The sequence below is a fragment of the Sciurus vulgaris genome, assembly GCF_902686455.1.
Source record: "Sciurus vulgaris genome assembly, contig: HiC_scaffold_611_arrow_ctg1, whole genome shotgun sequence".
In the NCBI taxonomy this organism is placed as follows: domain Eukaryota; kingdom Metazoa; phylum Chordata; class Mammalia; order Rodentia; family Sciuridae; genus Sciurus; species Sciurus vulgaris.
The window spans coordinates 5035227-5058030 of NW_027632409.1; the positions used below are offsets into that span (position 1 = coordinate 5035227).

The 22804-nt window shown below is 42.4% G+C and overlaps 1 protein-coding gene across 2 annotated transcripts; it reads right to left on the reverse strand.

Moving 5' to 3' along the window:
- Positions 1 to 231: 231 nt before the first annotated feature.
- Positions 232 to 7979, reverse strand: LOC306652815 (phosphatidylinositol 3,4,5-trisphosphate-dependent Rac exchanger 1 protein-like). Of its 2 annotated transcripts, XM_079125493.1 has the most exons (4): positions 7896 to 7979; positions 5986 to 6114; positions 4518 to 4559; positions 4277 to 4360 (listed from the first exon to the last, which is right to left on the reverse strand). In XM_079125493.1, the coding sequence occupies exons 1-4, from the start codon at positions 7948 to 7950 to the stop codon at positions 4350 to 4352; spliced, it is 237 nt and encodes a 78-aa protein (XP_078981619.1). In that variant the 5' UTR covers positions 7951 to 7979; the 3' UTR covers positions 4277 to 4349. The 2 variants fall into 2 exon arrangements, 1 of the variants encoding a protein (XP_078981619.1); XR_013761540.1 differs by lacking the exons at positions 4277 to 4360; positions 4518 to 4559; positions 5986 to 6114; positions 7896 to 7979 and adding exons at positions 232 to 349; positions 1910 to 2009; positions 2200 to 2245.
- Positions 7980 to 22804: the final 14825 nt, after the last annotated feature.

Sequence of the window (22804 nt, forward strand, 5' to 3'; positions counted from 1 at the left end):
TGATCTTGCGGTAATACTGCTGGTCATTCTCCAGGGACTGGGTGTTGATCTCCTGCTGCAAATCCTCTGCTGCCTATCTGCCTGGAGGAGGAGGCCCTTCCACATTCTCCAGAGCTATGGAGGAGAGGAGGGAGGGCAGGGCTGGGTCCCAAGGCCTCAGTGGCCTTGGCTTGGCCGCTGTGGTCCCCCACAGCCTGCAAGTCACTTTTCATGAAAAGCACAACATGCATTCAGAGGCTGGCCCTGCTCTCCAGGCAGGAGGGCAGCTTGGTAAAGTGGTAGCTGTCGAGGTAGAAGACCACCTTCAGTGCCTGCTGGCTACCCTCTATGTGGTAGAAGATGTTGGTGTCTGCAGGGGCCTCAGAGCCCCATGCCCTCTACCACAGTAGCTTTAGATCTCCCTTCCCCTGGTGCCAGAGTGGCACCCTAGCACCTCCCTGCCCTCCCCACTCCAGAGGGATAGCCTCAGACCTTCCTGCCCTTTGACCCTGCTCCAGAGGGATAGCCTCAGAGCCCCTCTTCCAAGCCTCAGGATGGCACCCTGGGACTTCCATGTACACTAATGCCAGAGTAGCATCCTGTGACCACATCATGTTCCCTCCAGCCTAGAGGGGCAGCCTCAGACTTCCCATCCCACAGGGTAGCCTCAGACAGCCCCACACTCGCCAGCAGCCTGTGACCTCCCTCTTGGACAACTTCAACAGGTGTTGTTCTTGGCCCTGACACTAAGTGCCCAGCAGGGGGCCAGCAGTGTGTCATCAGAGCCCCCCATGATGCTTTCATCACCCCTTGCCTGGTAGCTCAGGGTCCCACCTGGCAAAAGCTGCCCTCAAACAGCACCTGAGTCTTATTCACCATATGAGGAAGAGCTTAAGGCAGGGAGCGCAAGATGAAGTGGTTGGAGCCCCTGCTGCATCACTAGCTGATTGGGGTCCTCCTGAACCCAGCCCAGCCCCAGATAGGCAGGCACTGCAGTCAGCTCACACTGGCCCCAGAAGCTGACATCCATGTAGCAGTCTGCATTTCTGGCAGGGCCACACTGCCCCAAGGAGGCACAAGTGGGTCCTTGAGGGAGGGCAGACCTCACAGAGCCAGATGCAGATCACATGGACACACAGGCTGCGGCAGCGCTGCAATTTCAAGGGGGTGTGATAGTGAGGAAAAGGTGTCTCAGGGGCTTTTCATGGAGTGAAATGAAAGGAAGGGGAATTGCTGATCTAGAGTGTGGCCCTCTGCCTCATGAGCACTGTAGTCCTGGGGATGGCTTGGGACATGGACACCCCAGTTCCTCTCCAGAGTTTCTGAGGTAGGAGGTTTGGGGTGTATTCTGAGAATCAGTCTTTCTGGAAAGTTCCCAGGATCCATGCACAGCAGCAGATCTCTGGAAGCAAACACAGGGTTCTCAGCCTTGGCTGGAAGTCCCCTGGACAGCTCCCCAGAGACCCCAGAACACAGGGACCCTCTGTCCAGGCCCCATGCCACAGCAGCCAGCAACTGGGATCTGCATCTGGGATGCCCCCAGCTGACTCCAGGTTAGACCCACAGGGAGTGTGGGACCATGGCTGTGCTGCTTCCACTGTGGCCCAAATCCTGTCCCTGAGTACTGAGTGCTCACTGCTACAGATCTGTGCATGGTGGGTGTTGGGTAGTGGGTAGTCAGATGGATTGGGGGGCATAACAATGGGACAAAGGACTAAGGAACATCAGTCAATTATGCCATTAGTGCTTAATCTGAATTCTTCCCTCTAAAGAAGGAAGACTCCAGGGTGTAATTTTAATGAGAAGTGCTGTGGACCTCTTTGAAGACCTGGTGAAGACACCCCCTTGAAATTGCCCAGGAGACCAGAGCAACAAGCAGCCCCTTCAGCCTCAGTATCCCAACTCCTACAGTGGGTGTGGGAGGAATCACTGGTCACACAGTTCTTTTCCAGCTGCTTAAAGGAGAAGGTGACACTCTTCAGCTCTGACAGGGTCATCCAGATGTCCTCCAGCATGGCCCATTCCTCCTTCTGCAAGAAGATACAATGAAGGGATCTCAGGTGCCACCCACACCAGGCTTTCACCTCACGATGCTGAGATCTGAATCTAGGCATTGAGCTACATTGGGGCCTCCTGAGCACCAGGTCCAGGTGTGCTCTGTGGGCAAAATCATGGCTCACCCCACAACATGTCCTGTGGCACCCATGGGTCAGAACTTGCCTCTGCTCTGATTTGCTGAGTGACCTGGTAAAGCCACCTCCTCCCTTCCAGGAGAATGGTTACTGACTTAACCATTCCGCCCGCCTTCCATGCTCCACCAGGAGATCACAACACCTGATTTCTCTTTCCCCTCATCTATAGACACAACCAGGGCCAAGTCCTGACAGGTGGATCATGCTCCACATACCACCCAACTTCCCAGCCCCCCCCCCACAGGGGCACTGTCTATTTCCCAGAAGAACACCGCACCTCCCCTTCATTCTCCCCCAAACAACCCACCTCTCCCTGGGCTATTACCTTTTTAAATTGAACCCAAATCCCATTTCTCACCTGCCCCCAAGCCTGTAAGCCTCCTCTGCCTCATAATAAAGCCCCAGTCCTGCAGACAGGGCCTGTGAACCTCTCGTCCCAACTGCCTCACTGCTCCTGGGGCATGCTGCCTTTGCTGGGGACCTGAGCACATGCCGCTCCCTCTGCCCTGTGCTGTTCCTCTGATCATCCACCTGACTAGCTCAAATGTCACCTCTTCAACACTACCAACTCTGACCCTGGGTTCCCAAGAAACTCCATGCACAGTCTTCCACTCTTCCTGCCATCTTCCTCCCTCCATCCATTCTTCTCAGTTTCCCCAGCAGGCAGCACCTGGCACACCCCGACATCAGAGACCAAGTGGATGGGGCAGTCTCTGGCTCTGAGAAGACATTGAGAACTGTCGTCCCCGCTACCTTTTGTGTTCAGTGAGTGCAGACCTCTCACCAGCAGAGCGCCTGTGTGTGGCTTCGGCCAGCAGAGGGCGTTCCGAGGGCACACTTCCCACACAACAGCCAGTGGCTGGGCCTAGCTAGCACAGAGCCAACCTGCAAGACAGGTATTTGTCCTGGGGACTGTGGTAGGACACTAAGGAGCATTCCTGGCATCTGCATACCAGGTGCCAGTAACACTACTCCCAGATCCCTCAGCTGCCATGACTAAAAATGTCTCCAGATGCAGCCAGTGTCCCTTGCCTAGCTTGATTCACTGGTCTATGGCTCATAGTCTGTTTCTCTCCCACCAAGAGATAAGATCCCCAAGTACAGGGGCTGCTTTGATCACTGGTAGACCCCAGTTTCCTAACAGCAGTACACAGAAGATGCTCAATTAATAAATGTTGTGTAAACAGACTAGGTCATAGGCGGCAGCTGGGAGGGACACTGGCAAAGGGGCCTCCAACCTGCGTGGCCCACTTGCCACTGCAAGCAGGTACTCGGAGTGCAGCAGGACCCCAGTGGCAACCACCTACTCCAGCCACTTGTTGGCTCACTGCTGCTCTCTTCATATTCACCATTGTTGTTGTAGTGGTAACTGAGGGCTGCCAGCAGCTGCTTGGAGAAGGTGCACGAGGTGGCCACAAGAGCCTGGCAGAAGAAGGTGTCCCTGTGCAGCTGCAGCTTGTTGTCTGTGTTGGGGACAGGCTGCCGGGCAGCACTGGCAGCAGGCTGCCAGAATTGGGCCCTGGCCCCCTGCAGAGACCATAGGGCGAACAGGCCAAAATTCACTTGGGGTCAAAATCCAGGTCCACAAAACTCCCCTCCACCAGCAAGCCAGGTGGCCCCAGACCCAAGCATCTGCCCAAGGGGCAGGGCTGTGGGTTCCCCACAGCACCGCCAGACCCCTAGCACTCTCTGGGGCACAGCACTTCTCAGCCTGGTGGGCTTTATGCCCATGGTGCTGCTCTGCCACTGAGCACCACTCATGAAGAACTGCCTGTCCACCCTCAGAACTGTGACATACTCTTGCCTCCCCATCCTCACTGGCCCTGCCCCGCCTCTTTGCCCTGCCCACTTGAGGCACCCAGGTAACAGAGCTCATCTGCTGGGAGGAATTACTCTCAACTTCTGGCCACTGAGTGCAGGGATCTATTTTGACCCAGACCCTCACTCAACTGAAAATTTCTGGGAAGAAGGGAGGTGACACCAGTCATCTCCCAGGTTCCCCCATCCCATCTGCAGCCCTGGCTCCACTATGCTGGGGCTAGAGTCGTACTGATGAAGAGCCTCCCCACACTTCATCCTCTATCCTGTGTCCTTGTCAACAGTCACCCAGGTAGCAGGTGGCCCAAAACAGGGCTCCCTGGTTCCAGGGTCCCAAGACTTGTCCCTTGGACATGAGGTTCAAGTTGTTCCTGGAGGGGCTGGAGGCCAAAATATTGCTTTCCCCAGTGCAGGTCCTGATGGGCCAAGAACAAGTCACCTTGGCCACAGAAGAGGCCTCTGGGGCTGTCCTCATGGACACCCACAGCCAGGAGGGCCTCGCTGGTACACCATGGCACGTGAACTCACCTGTGCATTTCAGCAAGGCCAGGAGAAGCTGGGTCTTCCCATCTGGAAGGAGGGGGACAAGATGAAGGACACTAAGTAGGGCTGGCAGGGGACAGTGTAGCTGGCCCAGCCCACGTGCCTGACCCTCACAGAAGAACAGTGCTAATGTTGCACTTTGGAGGTTTTTACCGAAGGCTGGTGCAGGTCCCCATCCAGCAGGGACTACAACCAGTACTTCCATCTCTGGAGCCAGAGCCCCTATAGACACGCATACACATGCACACACATTTGTGATACACCCACTCACCAGCAGACCTCAAGTGCACACAAGTGCACACATGTGCTCAAGCTTACATATCCTGAACTGCACGGCTGCCCTGGGGAGAAAGTCATCGCTCCTCCGGCCGCCAGCCAGACAGGTGCCTCTCCTTCAAAGGTGCCCTGGGGCCAGAAAAGCCTTCGAAGGAAAGTCTGAATGGCCTCTATGTCACTTGAGGTACTGTCTTCCCTAGGCCAGAGGGAGGCCTGGTCAGTTGTGGTGACAGCCAGAGCAGATGCCGTACTGAGGGTGTGCCCCCATCAGGCAGGGCACTAAGTGCTGATGGGTACAGACTGGTTTATCCTCATGACTGCATGGGGCCAGAAGGAGCCCTGGGGCTGCACAGGGGCAGACATGGAGGCCTGAGAAGTCAAGGGTGTGCCGAGGTCACATGACCAAAGGTGCGTGGACTGGGATTCAAGCCCTGGCCCTCTGGTCACAAAGCCCACACCCTTTACCAATCACAGTTTTGTAAACATGACAGCTCAGGGTCAACAGAGATTCCAGCTCAGAGGCAGCTACTCCCTAGGGGTCAGGCCCTTGAGCCATTACCTCCAGCTCTCCTGGTCCAATGTCTCCTGTCCTGGGTACTTCCAACCCAGGAGACCTAGACTCAAATGCCAATGAGAACCAGGGCAGTGACATCAGAGGTGTGGCACAGACACCAGGCTGCAGGAACTGAAGAGCTACCAAGAGGGGAGATGCCACTCATCTCCTGCCCCACATGAGTGCAGAACAGGTGGCCTCTGCCACCTCAAGCAGCCAGGAGACATCCAATTCCCAGGAAAACCTGAGTGGGCACCAGCGCTCCCTGTTCTGATGCTGCAGCATCAGATCCATTGGTGGCCCCACCTGCCAGCTGTGACCTCAAGGATAAACAAAAGGACTGAACCAAGCCCCATTTGGAAGCTGTGAAGAACAGTTCAGCCTCTGACTTATGAGAAAGGATCTGCATGACCAGCGACCAGCATCAGCAACCCCCTGGGCAAATGGCACACAGCCCAGGTCTGCCAGAGCAAGTTGCTCAGCTGAGAAAGTGTACCTACTCTTCTCGCCCTTCCCTGAACATGCAGGGGAAGTGGTGTGGAGATGGAACCCGGCAGGACCCTGCTGCATTCAAGTGCCAGGCAAAGGCCACAACCCCCACCATGACCCTCCCTGCCTGCTGACCTTCCACATATCTCTGGATGTTATCCACCAGGATCTTGATGGAGTTGGAGAGGTTCCAGGGGTCCTCCTGGATGCTGATCTGGATCAAGCTCCAGCCACGGACCATACACTCTTCTTTCTGTTTGAACTCTAGGGCAGGAAAGGGAAGGGACAGAGGTGGCTTTGGAGAACAGTGGCACAAATGTCCTTGCCCCATCACCAGAATGCAAAGTTCATAACCCTAGATGCAGTGAGTCAGTAGGACTCTAGGATATAATCCAGGCTTGGCTTCGGAGGATAAGTATATGGTAAGTGTGCTATGATATCAATGTTCCATTCCGATCGCAGACATCACTAATCAATCTCAGCACCCTTCCTCCTGGTCTGAGGCCATGATCCACGCCTACAGCCAATCCACTGAAGAGAGCAGAAAACAATTTTGGCAGTCTTTGCTCCCAGATCTGAACATTGTAGCCACAGAATACTTCTCAGTTACTAGGTCCTTATGCCACAACCAACTGAGATGGCTCATGAGTTGTGACCTAGTTCTATCCCTTTCCTATATAGAAGAGAAAGCCCGGCACAGGGACTTCCCTAAAGTCACACAGGGTAGTGGGAGAACTGGAATTGAATGTGGATTTAACAGGGCCAAAGGACAGGCAGACACAGGCCCCTGTTCTCTTGACTGCTTCCCTGGTTTCTGAGGTACGTGTGGTTTGGGACCCTCCCTGCTTTTCTTTCTGTGGTTCATCCCTGGATGGGGGTACTGACATAGCAGAGGGCTAGCTGAGCAGGAACTGACTCCTTCCTGGAGGCAGCTGCTGTCTGTTTTCCCATCTACTGCACACCACTGGGAGCCCTCGAGGCCAGCAGTGTCCATCCTTCTCAGGGCCACCAGCACCGAGCACCAGGCCTAGCATGAGCTGGCTCTGGGGAACTATTTACCAGCTGCAGAGCTGCATGGATGGACTGGCAGTTGGGGGAAACAAGGGTGGACAGACGGTGAGCAGGAGGGTGAGCGAGTGGGAGGAAAGGCAGGAGGACATAGAAATTCCAGTTCTCATCCCAATCATTGCAAGGAGAAAGTCTCATCTTGGTGCTCATATGGCCTTAGCTGTCCGCTCACAGAGCCCTCTTCTGAGGAGGCCCCAGGCAGGTAACAGTACACAACCACAGTGCAATGACAGTGTTGGTGTTTCCTTTAAATTGTTCATTATGGTTTTCATTAATTTATGGCCTAATACACTGCTTCATATATGGGGAGGATAAGATAAAATCCTTTAGAAATTAAGTTTCTGAAAGGAAGATACCTTTCTACAATTTACTTATTCATTCATTTAGGTACTGGAGAATTGGACCAAGGACACTTCACCTTTGAGCTACATGCATCCCAGTCTTTTTTTATTTATTTACTTTTTCATTTCTTTGAGACAGGGTTTTGCTAAATTACCAAGGCTGATCTCAAAATATTGACAATCCTGCCTCAGTCTCCTGTGTCACCAGGATTACCAGCACATCCAGCAGGAGATACATTAAAAAAAGTAAAAGTCACATCAATATTAATCCAGGCAACAAATGCACATGGTCTGCAAGCATGAGATGGAGCAGACCCTGTGGTGTGACTGAATGGGGGAGTGTGCTCCAGGCCTGTCCATGTGTCCCCAGTGAGCAGGCCCAGAGGGTTCAGGGACCAGTCCTCAGCCACCAACTGTGCTTTGCAGCACCTGCACCTTCTACCACACATTGTTTCATTTTTACGATGCTTTAAATTTTTTTTTTTTGAAAGAGAGACATCATCCGATTCTAAGCAAAAGCAGCCATGGCTGGATCTGGCCCACAGGCAGGAATCTGCTGGCCTGGACTAGTAAGGGCCACCCAACAGGAGTGCATGTCTCTGGTGTCCAGCCTGCTACCCCCACAGTGACCCTCACCTTGGAGGCTGTGCACCATGGGGAAATGCTTGGTCTCCTCGAATGCCCTGCCCATCACTGGTGCCTTGAGCAGCACCTTGATGGTGTCTATCTGGAGACAGAAGCCCCATGAGTGTGGCCCTACACCAAGCCTGCCCAGCCCACCACCAGGGGAATGCAAAAACCCAGGGACCTGCCCAGGGACAAGATGACCTGGTTGAAGAGGTGCTCCAGGCAACCATGGAGCTTGTCTTGCTTGTCCCATGGGATGCACATGTCTCAGGGCACCTCATCCCCTGGCTGGAGGAAGAGCAACCACTGTTGGTTGTTGTTGCACACCCTGCTCCTACAAACCCACAGGGCATGTGAAGCCTGCCAGGCCCAGGTCCCCACTGAGTCACTGGGCAAATTGTGGACCTCCCTGAGCCTCTGTTTCTTCATCAGAAAACTGGGCAGGAGGCACTAATGCCCTACAAGCTCAGTCTATCCTCTTCTTTGGTCTGTCTTCCCTTTACCAAGTCCCATTTTCTGTCTTCCTTTGTTCTCTGGAAATTATTGCCTACTTGTCAAGGAAAATATTCCACCCTTTTCTAGAATACTGAACCCACATTCTTGCCATGAGTGAAATCAAGTTTCTTTGTTCTTTGACTGTTTTGCTAGTCACACAAGGGTTCTTTCAGTCAGCAACTTTCTTTCCTTGAAAGCCATATCAAGTTATACAAATTCTATGTATTACCAGAAGGTATAATGTCATAGGGTGACATTTAGTTTCCAACACAGATTGGTATAACCTGCTTTTTCAGGTTCATTTTTTACTAGTCTTTACCACACATCAAGTCTTCCAGAAGCACTGGATGACTTATGCACTAAAAAACAATATAGCAGATATCCTTTTACCCAGAGATTTTGTTTCTGATGTTCTCTTCTTAGTATACCCTCCCTTTTCTTTCTGTTTATATGGACAAACTTATGCATATTTTCTCCCTCCTTTATTAGTATATTGAAAACTCTGTTTATTTACCTTTCTTTTCCAAGGCTACACCAATGCCTAGCGCATAGGTGATATCTAATAAATGTCACTTCTAGTGAATACACTATGGCCCTCAAGCAAATAAAGTTCTGAATCCTTTAGTAGAAACTTCAGAAGGTCTCAGCTTTTTATCAAGTGCCTTGGCCAATTTCTCTTCATGTTAAAAGGCTGAACTTGTCTGGAAGTCCAGTATGGCAACCATATCTCTTTACTCTTGTAACATTATACCGAAATGTGCAGAGCAAGTCAGGATTACACAAATGCAACATGCCTTACTCCTGAGAGTAGACCTTGAAAGGCCCTTTACCACAGAGGGTAATTTAGGCTCTCTTTATTCCCACATTGTCTTGGGACCATGGGAAAATAAACTTTAATTTCTCAGTGTTCTTTAACAACATTGTTTAGTAAACATTTACTGATCTCTTAGTATATATTATCTCCTAAGTGCAGAAAAAAGTAGAAAAACAGATAATCCCTATTTTCATGGAATTCAGAGTCCTAGAAGAAAGACAGAGAGGAAACAAACATTTAATATGTTCATTCACTCCACAGATATTTACTGCATCCTAAGCAGATGATCTAGTAACAATGTAGAGGAACTACTATGGGAACAGTGGGGAACAAGTACCCAATTCTCCCATGGCTATATACTAAAAGAAAAAGGAAATATTGATGTATGAGTGAAAAAATCACCAATATTTATATAAATTTAGGGAAAAATGACTGTAAATTGAGTTCTGGTATTACAAGTAATTGAGAATGTTGGGAAATAATGTTATAGGAATTAAGGAGAATTAAGCCAGGGGTTTTCATAGAGGTGATATCAAGAAAGTTCTTGGCTGCCATGCAATTTTACTTTTTTAATTTATGCTATAGAAAACCACTGAAAGATTTTAACTGGGAGAGGAGAACTCAAATCAGATTTGCAATTTAGAATATATGCTAGAGGGAGTAACATGGGAAAGTCAGTCCAAGTAAGACCTCATGAAGCCTTTAAGCCAAAGTAAAGTAAATTTATTTAAGCTAAATGAATAAGAGGAGAAAATCTTGAGTAAAACTTCATAGGTACATTTTAAAGGATTTGATGGAACAATACATGTTGGGGATAAGAGAGAAAAGAATCTGCCCAGGTGATGTGGCCATTAATGTAAACTAGAAATATAAAAGGGGGAGCAATATTTGGAGGGAGATAAGAAATATGATACAATATGTGTCTAAACAAGATAATACTGAAAGTTAATGAATTCAAAGAGAACTGCATCACAGAATGTTGTAAATATCTTTGTCCTTCAAATCTTAACAGATTTTTGTTATTGTTGCTCATGAACTGTCTTTCACCACCAAGAAATAGACCTCCACCCCCTCCCCCTCCATAAAGTGTCAAGCTAATAAATGCAAGATTTGCTTGCATTTATTTACTTCCTTTAACATGTATTCTAAATTGCAAATCTGATTTGAGTTCTCTCCCAGTTAAAATCCTTCAGTGATTCTCTATAGCCTACATTAAATACAAACTTCTTGAATGGCAGCCAAGAACTTTCTTGATATTACTTCTATGAATACCCTATAAGAAGTAATTGGAAATAATCTCTCAAAATGTATTTCTTGAGCATCCTAAAAGACCTGTTATTAATTTCAAAGGAAACATTCCCATGCTTCCTTATTGATTTATAAGTAATAATTACTGTAGCTAAAGTGAGAAAACATCAAAAAACACAGTAAGCTCTGAGTATTAAATTTCTGACTTGTGTGTTTCAGGAGGAGCATATCAGGATAGTTACTGATGTGTGCCCAGAAAAGGGCAACTAGAATTGCAGAGAATATGAAACCTATTATATAAGGAAACTGTGCTTGTTAGCCTGATAATGTGGAGACTTAAAGTAGTTATGACATGTGCCTTTCACATATTTTAAGACCTGTCAGGTGTTATAATTCAATTCTGTGGCTCCAGAAGGAAGAGCTAGTTCCATGATGCAAGTAGAATAGAAGTAGATATGGGGGTCAGTTCAAAAAAATAATGTTCCAGCAATTACAGCAGTCAATTATATCATCTCCTTAGAAGGTAGTGAGATCTCCAAGACCAGAGACTTTTAAGGAGGAATGAGATGATAATTTGATACTGCATTGTAGAAAGAAGGATCAGAATGAGTAAGACACAATCCCATTCTGAAATTCTACATTTCAGAATTTGATAGAGTAACACTTTAGGATTGTAAATTTTATGTAAATTTAAATTAAATTTAAATTTTCTACATGGCATAGTGCCTACATATCTGGTCATAAGGCTATATATCTGAGCAAAAGGTTAATTGTTTGAGCTAGAGTTGTTTATATGGACTTAAATGTGATTCTGCATTTGTCTAGACATGTCCTTGGTATTAGATCTTAGTACCGGAACTATTTGTACATTAATGCTTTAATTTATTTGTCATGATTGGGTATTATGAGTTAGCCTTGGCCTTACCCCCCCACGGAAACTCCTATCTAATAAAAGAAGTTAGAAGGTGAGGCTTATCTTCAGTAGGACTTTAGCATAAAATGTGATTGAGAGTTTGTATTTACTTCCTTTACTCACCGTTGTATAAAATACCTTTGTTATTAAGATACTTTTGCAAATTCATTTCTACAGGTCCCTCCCTTTTTTAAGATAATGTTTTATTACATTGCTCAGGCTGAATGAACCCCTGGACTCAAATTATCCTCCAACTTCAGCCTTCCAAGTGCTGGGATTGCAGGTTGTGTCACCACATCCAACTTGCCTTTTGTCATTGTATCTCATTTTTCATGTGATTTTAACACCACTTGTCATTTCCTTGTGTCCATATTTCATTTACCAATTCAAAGACCATGTTAAGGAGGAGGCAGGTATTGTTGGAAGGCAGAGTACAGTAAACATGTTAAGACAAAGCAGAATAGAGTAAGCTACACATATTGATACAGGTGAATATTCTTTATCCAAAATGCTTAGGACCAGAGCTGTTTTGAATTTCATGTGTTTTCAGAGTGTGAAATATTTGCATATACATAATGGCCTATCTTGGAGATGGAACCGAAATTTAAAAATGAAATTCACTTATTTTTCCTATGTACCTTACACAACATAGCCACAAGGTAATTTTATATAATAGTTTTAGTGTGCCTGTTTTTTGACTGTGAGCTATCACATGAGGTCATGTGCTGAATTTTCTACTTGTGCATCTTGTCAGTGTTCAAAGAGTATTGGGGTTTGAAACATTTCAGATTTCTGTTTTTCCAATTAGGTAGCTCAACTTATTATATTGTGATGGTGGTAGGATCAAGTAATCAAGTAAACTGTAACCAACCTAGATGTCCTTCAATTGATGAACGCCTAAACTGTGGTATATATATGTATACAATGGAATATTACTCAGGTATAAAGAATGACAAAATTATGGCATTTGCAGGCAAAAGGATGAAATTCGAGAATATCATGCTAAGTGAGATAAACCAAACTCAAAAAACCAAAGGACAAATGATCTCGCTGATAAGCAGATGATGACACATCATGAGGGTTGGGAGGGGGACAAGAATGGAGGAAGGAGGGACTGTATAGAGGGAAAAGAGGGATGGGAGGGGTGGGAGGTGAGGTAAACATAACAGAATGAATCAAACACCATTACAATATGTAAATGTATGATTACACATATGGTATGTCCTTACGTCATGTACAAGCAGAAACAACATGTATTTCATTTGTTTACAATAAAAAAAATAAAAAAATAAAAAATAACAACTGTTTTAGATCACTATTAGTATGCCCTGTGTTACCAGTACACAGTTTTGTATATTATATATGTAGTCATTTTGTATGTATATATATTTACCACTTGTCAATCTGTGTTGGTTACTCTGCAGAACGAAGAAGCACATCAAGTGGCCAATACCATAGAGTGACAATATCACTTGTGTAGGTCTTGTGGGAACTGACATAGATCTATGTAGTCCTTAATATGAAAAAGAAAACAAATAATTAAATATACCAAAATCCATTAAGAATATAGAAATGAAAAATCGTACCCCATTTGTGTACAATAAATCAAAATGCAGTCTATAAAAATAAACATAAATGAAATTTTTAAAAAGTCACTGAGGGGATAGCAAGGGTTAAAACTCACTCATTCCCTGAACTTTTTGTTACTATTCAATTTTAACAACAAACATTTATGTAGCATACCTGCGAAGACACTGGTTGGCCAGCCCCACTGGGAGAACTAGAAAGTCCTCCAGCTAATGCTTATAGTTCAGTTCTCATGCCATGATTATAACACCTAGGATGTGTACAAAAGGAAGCAGGAAGGCGGCATGCTTCGGCAAGTTTGAAGAAAACACAACTCTTTGGATTTGGATTTTATATATTTTGAACTATAAACCTAGACTCTAAAAGGCTCCATATGACTTTTTGTATTTGGTTTCTCTGACTTGCTCTGACAGTAGCATTGTCACAATTTTAGCCAGATCTGCATACCACCTGTGATATTATTTGCTTGTAATATTTATTTAAATCAACTCAGTGCTTTTTTAAAAATATCTTTTTATTCAAGTTCTACATATGAAGTCAATTTAATAGTTATTTTTCATCAATGCTTTTATCTGTTAATGTAAAATAAATACATGTTTCAGTTCAAAAGAAAAAAAAATATAGAGGATTTCTTACTTCCTATCCTCATCATGACTTCATTCACAGGGATACTGAGATGGCTACTCAATGGCTTCTTGAAGCTTCAAAAAAATTGGTTTTGTGAATTCTGTTGAGTGCATGTGATCTTGGGCCAGCATATCATTATATAATTAAACTAAATATAGTAATTCTGAGACCACAAATTTTTACTTACTTTTGTGTGCTGAATGTGCCTATTATAAGGTGTAGATGAGTAGTTTATCTTAATCAAAGCTAAAGATGCTTTACATTTTTCCATAAGTCTTAGTGCCAAAATTATTTTATAGCTTAAATTAAATTAACTCAAAATAGGTCATTGACACTGAGATAAACAATTTTACTTGCCACAGTTATAATTTTTATCACCTTTAACCTAATTCTAACATTTACTTGCTACATCTTTTTTTTTTTTATTAAATATCCTTAGGTCAGTAATCTATAATCCAGTTGAGTTTTACTGAAAATTTCCTTGCAGAAATCAATTCAGAAACCATTTCCATGGAATAGCTATTACAATGTATTCTGTACTCTTCTTGTTACATGGATAAATTTAGACTGAGGGAACTCATTGCTTTTGAGTATTACTAATTGCTGTAAATGGTGCAAAACATTCGCCATTCCTTTTTCAATTTAATATGGAATACACAAATTATCCAGAAATGAAGACTAGAGTTCCCAACTTTATCTGTCATTAGCACTAGAGTTATTATCATTTCTAAGCCTCAAATCCTAATCACTTGAAGAAGGAACAATTTTGAAAGGTAGATTAAGAAAATATATTTATTTTTACAACATATTTTATTTCAAATGAGAATTTTTTAAGGGTGAGATTAGTATTACATATAACTTTATATGACATAAATTCATATATCTGATTAAAATGTGAAAAATATCAAAAAACTTAAAATAGTTTATTACTTTGGATAAATATTGCATAAGAAATTCCAGAAAGTTAAATCATGGCTAATGGTAACTGGAACAGTGCTGACACCTTTTTATTTATTATCAATTTTATTATTAATCTCCCAACTTTAAGAAATAAGTACAACAAATTATTTTCTATAATTTTTGGTAATTAATACAATGGAAGGTAGCTTTCTGATTTATCTTTCAGATGCTAAGACTAAGTTATAAGTTGGTAAAGGACAGAGCTATAAATTTGCTAATCCTATAGCTTTGTAAGTTGCCAGTTGTAGTTCCCCCAATACTTTACTCTCCTGCTCCTGAGAAGATCATGAACTAGCATGCTTGTCCAAATAGGTTGCTGATATACAATCAGAATTTTGGTATTGGTATGTAATTAGATAAACAATCTCTCAAAGTCAACTAACTAAATGTCACATGATTCTTAACAAGCCAAATTTTTATCATTAATGAAAATAACTATATTGTAATTCCTAGATCTCTGATTTTCATTGGCCATGAAAGAAGGGTAGAATTTTCAGAAACAACTTACAATATAAAGACTCAAACTGAATCGACTCTCACTTACTTGAAGCCCCAAGTGTATTTACTGTGCAATAAATTAAATAGCAAAAGCAACAAAGCTGATTGTATTATCTCTTGGAAAAATCAGAATTTCTTTTTTCTCTTTTGTTTCTTCCTTTTCTTCTTTTTTTGGTAATGAAAATTTAACCCAGGACCACTTTACAAGTGAGCTATTATTTTGAGTCAAGGTCTTGCTAAATTGTTTAAGAGCTTTGCTACCTTGCTGAGGCTGTTCTTGAATTTGCAATCTTTCTGTCTCTGTCTCCCAAACCACTGGAATTGCAGGCATGCATCCATGTACCTGGCAGTAATCAGAATTTTCTACTGACCTGTGAGAAGATAAAATTTTCTTTGCTTCCTTTAAATAAGTTAGAGGCAAAATTTAAAACACTCAGAGTATTCCCAAACAAAAGTAGATTTTTGATGTTCCTTGACATTCCTTTTGCATTTCAAATACTCATGAATGTTTCTGTCATAGCCATTCATTTTGTAATTAGGTCAAAGTGTAGTAAATGCAATTTGACAATGAGAGGAGGGGTGGGGACAATTAAGAGGGAAATAACAACATAAACACTTTTAAAAAGACCCGTAATCTTTGCCAGCATATGTAAATAACTTGTCACTTTTTGTTTAAACATAGTTGGTCCACTCATTTCCTTTTTAAGGAAGAAAATACAAATAGAAATGTACACTTCAAACAAATAGTAAAATACTAAGAATAGAAGTATACAAATTGCCAAAGACAAATTCACCATTTAAAAAGTAAATTAATAATTTATTACTGAGTACTAACCTGAAATACTCATACTTATAAAATTTAGGGAAATTTTCCAAAACTGAAAATATTGAAATAATTTGTGAAAAATTAAAAATGCAATTTTGGAAAACTGCATGGGTTTTCAAACACTAAGATTTATCATAGTTTTCTGAGAGTAACACAAATTACAAAGCTAATCTACAAAGTTTTTTCTTGCAGTAGAAACAATTTACGCAAAACAAAAAGAACATCTAATTTTGTTTTACTTTCAAGTCCCTTAAAATCTGATCGCCTAGAATTATATAAGTAAATAACTACCAATTAAATTACTAAGCACATATTAAAAGTGGTCATGGTGGCAAGCATAGAAATGCTCCCCCTTTCAGAGGTGGATTTTAAATTCTTGGGTCTTGGAACACATTTTAAGTTCTTAAAAGTCATTAATGACCCGAAGTATTTTTACTTATATAGATTACTGCTGATGTTTGCCATAAAATATGAGAAAAACTAAAACATTTAACCATTGTAACCACTCCATCCCCAGGCTGACTGAGCTCATTCCAAGGAGTCCCTCACTGATGCATTAAAAACACCTCTCATTTTTTTTTATTTTATTTTATTGTAAACAAATGGGATACATGTTGCTTCTTTGTTTGTACATGGCGTAAAGGCATACCATTTGTGTAATCATAAATTTACATAGAGAAATGTTGTTTGATTCATTCTGTTATTTTTTCCTTCCCCCCACCCCTCAAACCCCTCTTTTCCCTCTATACAGTGCTTCCTTCCTCCATATTGCCCCCCTCCCTAACCCTAACTCTAACCCTAACACTAACCCTTCCCTCCCCCCATTTTGTGTCATCATCCACTTATTAGCGATATCATTCGTCCTTTGGCTTTTTGAGATTAGCTTCTCTCACTTAGCATAATATTCTCCAATTTCATCCATTTGCCTGCAAATGCCATAATTTTATCATTCTCTATGGCTGAGTAATATTCCATTGTATGTATATATATATCTACCACAGTTTCTTTATCCACTCATCAATTGAAGGGCATCTAGGTTGGTTCCACAGTCTGGCTATTGTGAATTGAGCAGCTATGAACATTGATGTGGCTGTATCTCTGTAGTATGCTGATTTTAAGTCCTTTGGGTATAGGCCAAGGAGTGGGATAGCTGGGTCAAATGGAGGGTCCATTCCAAGTTTTCTAAGGAATCTCCACATTGCTTTCCAGAGTGGCTGCACTAATTTGCAGCCCCACCAGCAGTGTATGAGTGTACCTTTCTCCCCACATCCTCGCCAACACCTGTTGTTGCTTGTATTCTTGATAATCGCCATTCTAATTGGGGTGAGATGGAATCTTAGGGTGGTTTTGATTTGCATTTCTCTTATTACTAGAGATGTTGAACATTTTTCCATATGTTTGTTGATTGCTTGTAGATCTTCTTCTGTGAAGTGTCTATTCATTTCCTTAGCCCATTTGTCGACTGGATTATTTGAATTCTTGGAGTAGAGTTTTTTGAGTTCTTTATAGATTCTGGAGATTAGTGCTCTATCTGAAGTATGATTGGCAAAGATATTCTCCCACTCTGTAGGCTCTTTCTTCGCATTGCTGATAGTTTCCTTTGCTGAGAGAAAGTTTTTTAGTTTGAATCTATCCCAGTGGTTGATTCTAGCTTTTATTTCTTGTGCTATGGGAGTCCTATTAAGGAAGTTGGATCCTAGACCAACAAGGCGAAGATTTGGACCTACTTTTTCTTCTATAATCTGCAGGATCTCTGGTCTGATTCCGAGGTCATTAATCCATTTTGAGTTTAGTTTCATGCATGGTGAGAGATATGGGTTTAGTTTCATTCTGTTGCATATGGATTTCCAATTCTCCCAGCACCATTTGTTGAAGAGGCTATCTTTTCACCATTGCATATTTTTGGCAACTTGTCTAGTATGAGAAAATTATATTTATTTGGGTTTGTGTCCGTGTCCCCTATTCTGTACCATTGATCTACCTTTCTATTTTGGAACCAATACCATGCCGTTTTTGTTACTATTGCTTTGTAGTAGAGTTGAAGATCTGGTATTGCAATACCCCCTGTTTCACTCTTTCTGCTAAGGATTGCTTTAGCTATTCTGGGTTTCTTATTCTTCCAGATGAATTTCATAATTGCTTGCTCTATTTCTGTAAGGTACATCATTGGGATTTTAATTGGAATTGCATTGAATTTGTATAGCACTTTAGGTAGTATGGCCATTTTGACAATATTAATTCTTCCTATCCAAGACATGGAAGATCTTTCCATCTTCTAAGGTGTTCTTTAATTTCTTTCTTTAGTGTTCTCTGGTTCTCATTATAGAGGTCTTTCACCTATTTTGTGAGATTGATTCCGAAGTATTTTATTTTTTTCGAGGCTATTGTGAATGGGGTAGTTTTCCTAATTTCTCTTTCTGAAGATTCATCACTTATGTATAAAAATGCATTGATTTATGAGCATTGATCTTGTAATCTGCTACTTTACTAAATTCGCTTATGAGTTCTAAGAGATTTCTGGTGGAATTTAAAGGTTCCTCTAAATATATAATCAAGTCATCAGCGAACAGGGATAGTTTGAGTTCTTCTTTTCCAATTCATATCCCTTTAATTTCTTTGGTTTGTCTAATTGCTCTGGCTAGAGTCTCAAGAACGATGTTGAATAGAAGTGGTGAAAGGGCATCCCTGCCTTGTTCCAGTTTTTAGGGGGAATGCTTTCAGTTTTTCACCATTTAGAATGATATTAGCCATGGGCTTAGCATAGATGGCCTTTACAATGTTAAGGAATGTTCCCACTATCCCTATTTTTTCTAGTGTTTTGAGCATGATGGGGTGCTGTATTTTATCAAATGCTTTTTCTGCATCTATTGAAATAATCATTTGATTCTTGACTTTAAGTCTATTGATATGCTGAATTACGTTTATTGATTTCCTGATGTTGAACCAACCTTGCCTCCCTGGGATGAAACCCACTTGATCGTGGTGCACTATCTTTTTAATATGTTTTTGTATGCAATTTGCTAAAATTTTGTTGAGAATTTTTGCATTGATGTTCATTAAGGATATTGGTCTGAAATTTTCTTTCCTTGATGAGTCTCTGTCTGGTTTAGGTATCAGTGTGATATTGGCATCATAGAATGAGTTTGGGAGGGTTCCCTCCTCTTTTATTTTATGGAATACTTTCAGAGGTATTGGAATGAGCTCCTCTTTAAAGGTTTTGTAGAACTCGGCTGAGAACCCATCTGGTCCCGGACTTTTCTTTGTTGGTATTCTTTTGATGACTTCTTCTATTTCAGTACTTGACATTGGTCTATTTAAATTGTGTATGTCTTCCTAGTTCAGTTTAGGCAATTCATATGTCTCTAGAAACCTGTTGATGTCTTCGAAATTTTCTATTTTGTTGGAGTATAGATTTTCAAAATAGCTTCTAATTATGTTTTGTATTTCAATCCTGTCTGTTGTGATATTTCCTTGTCCATTCCAAATTTTAGTGATTTGGGTTTTCTCTCATCTTCTCTTTGTTAGTGTGGCTAAAGATTTATAAATTTTGTTTATTTTTTCGAAGAACCAACTATTTATTTTGTCAATTTTTTGTATTGTTTCTTCTGTTTCTATTTAGTTGATTTCAGCTCTGAGTTTAACTATTTCCTGTCTTCTACTACTTTTGGTGCTGTTCTGTTCTTCTTTTTCTAGGGCTTTGAGCTGTAGTGTTAGGTCGTTTATTTGTTCAGTTTTACTTCTTTTATTAAATGCGCTCCATGAAATAAATTTCCCTCTAAGTACTGCTTTCATAGTGTCCCAGAGATTTTGATATGATGTTTCTTTGTTCTCATTTACCTCTAAGAATTGTTTAATTTCCTTCCTAATATCTTCTGTTATCCATTCATCATATAATAGCATATTGTTTAATCTCGTTGGGATAGTTTCTGTGTTTTAATCTTTCATTTATTTCTAACTTCAATCCATTATGATCTGATAGAATACATGGTAGTGCCTGTATCTTCTTGTATTTGCTAACATTAGCTTTATGGCTTAATATATGGTCTATTTTAGAGAAGGATCCATGTGTTGCTGAGAAGAAAGTGTATTTGCTCTTGGTTGGATGGTATGTTCTATAAATGTCCGTTAAGTCTAATTTATTGATTGTGTTATTGAGCTCTATGATTTCTTTGTTCAATTTTTGTCTTGAAGATATGTCCAGTGGTGAGAGAGGCATGTTAAAATCAGCTAGTATTATTGTTTTATGGTCTATTTGGTTTCTGAAATTGAGAAGGATTTGTTTGACATATATAGATGAGCCACTATTTGGGGCATAGATGTTTATGATTGTTATATCTTGCTGATTTATGCTTCCCTTAAGCAGTATGAAATGATGTTCTTTATCCCTTCTGACTAACTTTGGTTTGAAGTCCACATTGTGTGAAATAAGGATGGATACTCCAGCTGTTTTGCTGAGTCCATGTGCATGGTACGTTTTTCCCCATCCTTTCACCTTTAGTCTATGGGTATCTTTTTCTATGAGGTCAGTCTCTTGCAGGCAACATATTGTTGGATCTTTCTTTTTAATCCAATCGGCCAGTCTATGTCTTTTGATTGATGAATTCAGGCCATTAATGTTCAGGGTTATTATTGAGTTATGATTTGTATTCCTGGTCATTTGGTTCATTTTTTAAATTTTATTTATTTATTTGTTTGACACAACTTGGTTCCTCCTTTATTTGACAATTCCTTTAGGATAATTCCTCCCTTTGCTGATTTGCTGCTTTGTTTTTCATCTCTTCCTCATGGAATATTTTGCTGAGAATGTTTTTTAATGCTGGCTTTCTTTTTGTAAATTCTTTTAGCTTTTGTTTATCATGGAAGGATTTTATTTCATCGTCAAATTTGAAGGTAAGTTTTGCTGGGTATAAGATTCTTGGTTGGCATCCATTTTCTTTCAGGGCTTGAAAAATGTTGTTCCAGGCCCTTCTAGCTCTTAGGGTCTGGATTGAAAAATCTGCTGATATCTGTATTGGTTTCCCCCTGAATGTAATTTTGTTATTTTCTCTCACAGCCTTTAAAATTCTGTCTTTATTTTGCATGTTAGGTATTTTCATTGTAATGTGCCTTGGTGTGGGTCTGTTGTAATTTTGTGTATTTGGAGTCCTATAAGCCTCTTGAACTTGATTTTCCATTTCATTCTTCAGATTTGGGAAATTTTCTTATATTATTTCATTGAATAGATTGTTCATTCCTTTGGTTTGTTTCTCTAAGCCTTCCTCAATCCCAATAATTCTTAAATTTGGCCTTTTCTTGATATCCCATAGTTCTTGTAGATTCTGTTCATGATTTCTTACCATATTCTCTGTTTGTTCAACTTTGTTTTCAAGGTTAAATATTTTGTCTTCAATGTCTGAGGTTCTGTATTCCAGGTGTTCTATCCTACTGGATATGCTTTCTATGGAGTTCTTAATTTGGTTTATTGTTTCCTTCATATCAAGGATTTCTGGTTTTTTTTTTTTCATTATCTCTAACTCCTTATTCAAATGATGTTTTGCTTCCTGTATTTGCTCTTTTAACTGTCGATTGGCGCGATCATTCAATGCCTGCATTTGCTCTTTCATCTCATCATTCAGTGCGTGCATTTGCTCTTTCATCTCATCGTTTGCTTCCCTTATCATTTTAATTATGTACATTCTGAACTCCCTTTCTGTCATTTCTTCTGCCATGCTGTCATTGGGTTTCATTGATGTAACATCTAGATTTGTTTGCTGCATTTTCTTTCCTTGTTTTCTCATATTTTTCAGGTATCAGTGGACCGCTGATAATTTGTAGGTTTCCTCTATTGACTTACAATGTCCCTGAAGATTTCTATATATATCCTCTCTTAGCCTTCAGTAGGCTGAAGTCTTGGAAGAAGTTGATAATGCGGTGCTCCACAAGGAAGCTGCCTCTCTAGGAGTGGTGGCCTTCAGATGGTGTATATTCCCTGCTAGTGCTCAGAGGTGCCTCCACTTTTTGACCAATTGTCATCCAAAGGGGAACTAGACTGTGGGCTGAGGCAAGGCCTATTTGGGCCTGTGTCTCTGGTTTTACCATTCTTGTGGGGAAACCTCACCCAGCAGGGAAGACTCACCCGGTGGGGAGGTCTTGTTGGTCAGTTCCCTCTTAGAGGTTCCCCTCAATTTACAGCTATCATCTGGGCTGGGCTGCCTTCCTCTGCAAAGTTCCCTGGGGCCCGACCCTATCTCCTGGGCCTTGGAGCCTCACCCTTTGCAGATGAATCTCTTTAGGCTACTCCTCCTCAGAGAATCTGCCCGCAGTCCTGGAACCTTCACTGCGCCCCTAAGCATGTCTCTGTGGGGCTCTTCCACCAAGAATCCTCCTAGATCATGGGACCCTGCTGTGCAACTAATTGCCGGGCTATGTGGCCCCTCCTCTGAGCAGCCACCTGGGGCCCTGTACAATCGCTCTGAGTCCCAGAGACCTGCCACACACCTCTTCCTCCAGACAGCCGCCCAGTATTCCGGTGCGGTCACTAGGAGTCCAAGCAACTCACTGCATGCCTCCTCCCACCAACCACCCGTAGCCCTGGGCAATCAATCATTCCAAGTCAAAATGACCTTTTCCATTCCTCCTCCTCCTCCTGGTAAACCCCCGGTGTTCAGGAGCGGTCGCTCTGACTGGCTCTGAATCCACGTGATCCACTGCACGCATCCTCTGGGCAACCGCCCGGAGCTCTGGTGCGGCCACTCGAGACCAAGCGACCCACCACGCTTCTCCTCCAGGCAGCCCCCCTGTGTTCAGGAGCGGTTGCTTTAAGTCCAAACAACTCACCACTCGCCTTCTCCTCTGAGCAGCCGCCTGGAGCTCTAATGCAGTCACTGTGAGTCCAAATGACCCACCATGCTCCTCCTCCTCCTCCTCCTCAGGGCAGGCCCCGGTGTTCTGAGTCCACACAGCTCTCCTAG